Here is a 5,911-nt window from a genome sequence, read left to right as displayed (position 1 = left end):
CATTTACAATTTTAGTGACACCTGGGATGTTAAGAGTGTAATAACGTTCTCGATTTTAATAATGCTCATGTTTTCAGACACGTCGCTAAGGTAAATTACTCAAAAAATTGTTCGTGAGTCACGAAATTTTTCGTGAGTCACGATATTTTGCGTGAGTCACGGTATTTTTCGTGAGTCACGACATTTTCGTGCGTGAGTGTGCGTGAGTACACATTTTCTTTTCGTGAGTGTGCGTGAGCGTGAGTCCCACAAAACAATATCGTGCGTGAGTGTGCGTGAGTAAGATTTTTCCGTCGTGAGTGTGCGTGAGGGTGAGTAAAATACTACTCACGTGCACACCTCTAACATATACAGACGGACGGACCTCGCTAAATCAACTCGGGATTTAATTCTAAGACGATCGGTATGCTAAACGATGGGTCTCAGACTTTTCCTTCTTGGCGTTAAATGCACAAACTTATTATACACTGTACCACAGTAGTGGTGAAGGGTATAACAAGACATTTCGACTTGGACCACTCCTCTAACGGAGAGGTGCCCCTCCCCAATTGATATGGTACTCCAAACAAAAGAAGACGTCCCTGACGATTTTTTCGAATCCGTTTTCGGGGGACTAAGAACTACAAATAGTTTCCGAAAATTTAAAAAAATAGGAGCTCCTAAGGTCACTATTCAAAATTCTGGCAATGGAACGTCAACGAGGTACCCTATTTTCACAAGTTCTTCTTCTGCGTTCTCCGGAACAGAGAATTTCAAATGCGGCTATATCCAATCAAACTTGAAATATGAAACTACTTCTGAATTTTATACCGTTCAAAAATATTTTCCTGTATTACAAAAGAAATTATTGTCCAAGACAGTAAAAAGGAATCACAAAAGTGTACTCTTCGCTTTATTGCTTTGGTTTCTTTACAACAATGCATGTTACGGTGTCATCATTATCCGAACTTGTTCTGGTACTTATCGTCGATTCTAATCCATCGTCATCATTGGCATTTGATCCAGTTCCTGATTCAGCCATTCCCGTATCAATATTTAATGCAGACCTGGCTTCTTCATCATAATCTGCATTTAGAGCATCTGTGGTGGTAATAAATCGTATTCCATCAAACACTGCAGGCTTAGGATGTCTTCTTCGTTTGGCTTTGCTAAATTTTTTCCTTCTTTTACCCTGAGTTCGTTTTTTTCTGCCAATCCGATAACCTTTGCTGAAAAGCCCATGGTTAGGTTTTTCTTCATTTAAATGTATAACAATTGGTTGAAGACTTCTTCCTTTTTCAGAGAAGTTTTCAAAGGCCCTCTTTGTACCTTCATATTCTTCCAAACTGCGGGCCAAACGAGCATTGAAACATACCTCTTCCGATTTGTAAACGTGATCAGCTGCCTCTGAAACTAAGCTATCTGTTCGGGCTGCCCCATCAGGTTCTGTAATATTGGCCGTTGCGATTTGGAGGAGGAAAAGACCTCCCAGACCTGTTGCAAGACCCATTGAAAATCCAGTGGCTGCTGCTATTCCTTCAGTGATTATTCTACCCTCTGGTATTGCATCCAAATTTCGAGATTCTCTTAAGACATGGTAGACTTGAGATGCGCTGAGAGGAAGAAGTTTTAACTGCTTGCCTAAGAGAAGTAAAGTGGAAATTCTTTAATTAATATTAACCATATGTTTAGTGATCATAGTCCCGTCGTTGTTTTATAGTTAACTATGGGGGTTTCTTCCATACCAAAAATTTATGTTAAGTATTTTTGTTTAATTGTTAAATTTGTTTCTGTGAAGTACAGAAAACTTAATTTATTTATAAAAAGGCAGTGCAACATAATTCTATAACTTCCGTATAGCAACAATTGGAATTCGCTGCTTGTATGCAAGAGGACAGGTATCGTTCTCAATACAAACACTTAAGTACTTGGTAGGTTATTTCTATCTCAAAAACTCCGTCTATGCTATTGAGAAATAGCTAGCAAATCGCCTTAGTATCGGTCAGTTAAAATTCAGGATTCCGTCTTGTTAATTTTATTATAAACGAAGTAAGGAAAGTCTAAAGTCGAGCGGGGCCAACTATATTATATCCTGCTCCACTTTGTAGATTTACATTTTAGATACCATCTAAAATCCTTTAAATGTGAAAACTTTGTGAAAGCTATGCTGCTAAGAAATAGCTAGTAAATCGGCTTAGTAACGTCCGGTAGAAATCAAGGATTCAGCCATATTCATTTTATTTTAAAAATAAGTAAGGAAAGTTTAAAGTTCGGCGGGGCCAACTATATTATACCCTGCTCCACTTTGTAGATCTACATTTTCGATTTCATCCCATATCCTTCAAAAGTGAAAAATTCCACATTCATACTAAGAATGTTAATTCAGTGTGCAAAATGTTTGGCTTCTACGGTCATATGTGTGTAAATCGGGCGAATGATATATATAAAACCTATATCTAAATCTAAACCGATTTCAACCGAATTCGCAAACCTTATGACACTGTCAACTGTACTTCTTGTGCAAAAGTTAAAGTAAATCAGGGCAAAACTCTGGCTTCGTGAGCCATATAAGTACATATCGGGCGAAGGATATATATGGAAACTATATCTAAATCTGAACCGATTTCTTCCAAAATCAATAAGGTTCTGTTCTGACCCAAAACACATACTTGTGCAAAATTTGAAGTTGATTAGTCAGAAAATGCGACATGTCACATAAATGGGTTCACTCGAGCTATTTTTGGCTCTACCAAATTTTTAACAAAAAATTTTAACCAAATTTTTAACAAAATTTTACCAAATAGAAAAACCTTATTCGCAGGGTTTTCTCAACATTTTATTTCTATAGAAAAATTTCTCCAAAATTTTATTTCGATAGAAAACTTTTTCATAATTTTATTTCTATAGAAAATTTTCTCCAAAATTTTATTTCGATAGAAAATTTTTTCAAAATTTTATTTTTATAGAAAAATTTGTCAAAATTGTATTTTTATAGAAAATTTTGCCAAATTTATTTCTATAGAAAATGTTGTCAAAATTTTATTTCTATAGAAAATTTTGTCAATTTTTTTTTCTATAGAAAATTTTGGCGCTATGAATATGGGTCCCATGAAAATGAGCCCCACTTTGTGTACTGAAAATTAACCCCAATAATTATATGTCATACAACAACACAAAATTTAGTTCATTTATGGGGTCGTGTTTCATTTATTTTTTGAGGTTGTGTTGCATATTGAAAATGAACCCTAAAATTTCCCAATGAAAATGGGCCGCAAAAATTTCTTTGGGCCTGTTTTCATTTCATATGGGCCCATTTGCAAACCTTGAGCTTAACAAATGAATATCGCATAGTTATTTCATTTTAAAACTTGTTTGAGCTCTAAAACTTCAAAACTTCCTTAAAATGGTTTTGAAATCAAAATAATCAGAGTTTGGTCGGGTTTTATCGTTTTATTATGATAAGTGCAAATACTATTTCTATAGAAAATTTTGTCAAAATTTTATTTCTAAAAAAAATTTCCTCAATATTTTATTTCTATAGAAAATTTTGTCAAAATTTTATTTCTAAAGAAAATTTTCTTAAAATTTTATTTCTAAAGAAAATTTTGTCCAAATTTTATTTCTATAGAAAATTTTCTCAATATTTTCTTTCTATAGAAAATTTTGTCAAAATTCTATTTCTATAGAAAATTTTGACAAAATTGTATTTCTATAGAAAATTTTGTCAAAATTTTATTTCTATAGAAAATTTTGTGAATATTTTATTTCTATAGAAAATTTTGTCAAAATTTTATTTCTATAGAAAATTTTGTCAAAATTTTATTTCTATAGAAAATTTTGTCAAAATTTTATTTCTATAGAAAATTTGGTCAAAATTTTATTTCTATAGAAAATTTTGTGAAAATTTTATTTCTATAAATCAAAATTTTATTTCTATAGAAAATTCTGTCAACATTTTATTTCTATAGAAAATTTTGTCAAATTTTATTTCTGTAGAAAATTTTTTCAAAATTTGATTTCTATAGAAAATTTTTTCAAAATTATATTTCCATAGAAAACTTTGTCAAAATTTTATTTCTATAGAAAATGTTGTCAAAATTTTATTATTATAAAAAATTTTCTCAAAATTTTATTTCTTTAGAAATTTTTCTCAAAATTTTATTTCTATAGAAAATGTTCTCAAAATTTTATTTTTATAGAAAATTTTGTCAAAACTTTATTTCTGTAGACATTTTTTTCTATAGAAAATTTTCTCAAAATTTAATTTCTATAGAAAATTTTGTCAAAATTTTATTTCTATACAAAATTTTGTCAAAATTGTATTTCTATAGAAAATTTTATTTCTATAGAAAATTTTCTCAAAATTTTATTTCTATATAACATTTTCTCAAAATTTTATTTCTTAGAAAATTTTGTCAAAATTTTATTTCTACAGAAAATTTTGTCAAAATTTTATTTCTATAGAAAATTTTGTCAAAATTATATTTCCATAGAAAATTTTGTCAAAATTTTATTTCTCTAGAAAAATTTTTCAAAATTTTATTATTATAGAAAATTTTCTCAAAATTTTATTTCTATAGAAAATTTTTTCAAAATTTTATTATTATAGTAAATTTTCTCAAAATTTTATTTCTATAGAAAATTTTCTCAAAATTTTATTTCTATAGAAAATGTTCTCAAAATTTTATTTCTATAGAAAGTTTTGTGAACATTTTAAATTTTGTAAAAATTTTATTTCTATAGAAAATTTTCTCAACATTTTATTTCTATAGAAAATTTTGTCAAAGCTTTATTTCTATAGAACATTTTGTCAAAATTTTATTTCTATAGAAAATTTTGTCAGAATTTTATTTCTATAGAAAATTTTGTCAAAATTTTATTTCTATAGAAAATTTTGTCAGAATTTTATTTCTATAGAAAATTTTGTGAAAATTTTATTTCTATAGAAAATTTTCTCAAAATTTTATTTCTATAGAAAATTTTGTCAAAATTTTATTTCTACAGAAAATTTTATCAAACTTATATTTCCATAGAAAATTTTGTCAAAATTTTATTTCTATAGAAAATTTTCTCAAAATTTTATTTCTATAGAAAATGTTCTCAAAATTTTATTTCTATAAAAAAATTTTTTCAAAATTTTATTTCTATAGAAAATTTTCTCAAAATTTTATTTCTATAGAAAATGTTCTCAAAATTTTATTTCTATAGAAAATGTTCTCAAAATTTTATTTCTATAGAAAGTTTTGTGAACATTTTAAATTTTGTCAAAATTTTATTTCTATAGAAAATTTTCTCAAAATTTTATTTCTATAGAAAATTTTGTCAAAGCTTTATTTCTATAGAACATTTTGTCAAAATTTTATTTCTATAGAAAATTTTGTCAAAATTTTAATTAACACTTCATATTGGGTCATTGAACCACTTACACACACACAGATCACAGAGTTTACCAAAAAGTTCATTATTTTGTAAATACCATTTATTTGAACGAAATTGGTTGCCATCAATCCCATCAGGATGAAACATTTTATGATCCTTAGTTTGATTTTATTACGTTGCTGCATTGCTCGATGTTCCTCCTCCTGCGATGCTTAGTGGATTTGTTGCCTATATCACATTGGATTTGATATCTGCTATGTCAACTTTCGACAAACACTGAGTCTTCGGTTTTGTTTTTTGGTTTTATTGACAGTTAGCGTACTTTTATTTATAACTTTTTGATTTGATAGTTGTGTCTTCTACCGTCATGTCATGCCTTAACCGCTGTGGCGTTGTGACTGTAAAGTTTATGACATTCAACCAGCGGCTAAAGTGGCAAATGTGCCGCAGTGCGTTTCATCCGCGATTATCTTTGAACTTGTTTATGGTGAAAGAAGCGGAACATCTCTAAATAAAACCCAAATCACCATGGGAGTCATGAACGAAAGTGATA

At 28.9% G+C, this 5,911-nt stretch overlaps 1 protein-coding gene across 1 annotated transcript; it reads right to left on the bottom strand.

The window, feature by feature from the left end:
* Positions 1-892: 892 nt before the first annotated feature.
* On the bottom strand, positions 893-5,639 carry LOC142240164 (uncharacterized). The gene is made up of 2 exons (XM_075311868.1): positions 5,456-5,639; positions 893-1,620 (listed from the first exon to the last, which is right to left on the bottom strand). Exons 1-2 carry the CDS (start codon positions 5,541-5,543, stop codon positions 893-895), a joined length of 816 nt encoding a protein of 271 aa, XP_075167983.1. The 5' UTR covers positions 5,544-5,639.
* Positions 5,640-5,911: the final 272 nt, after the last annotated feature.

Source organism: Haematobia irritans, chromosome 5 (genome assembly GCF_050003625.1).
Source record: "Haematobia irritans isolate KBUSLIRL chromosome 5, ASM5000362v1, whole genome shotgun sequence".
NCBI classification, from domain to species: Eukaryota; Metazoa; Arthropoda; class Insecta; order Diptera; family Muscidae; genus Haematobia; species Haematobia irritans.
Note: the sequence above shows the minus strand (reverse complement) of the source record. Positions and strands in the feature narration are given on the sequence as shown.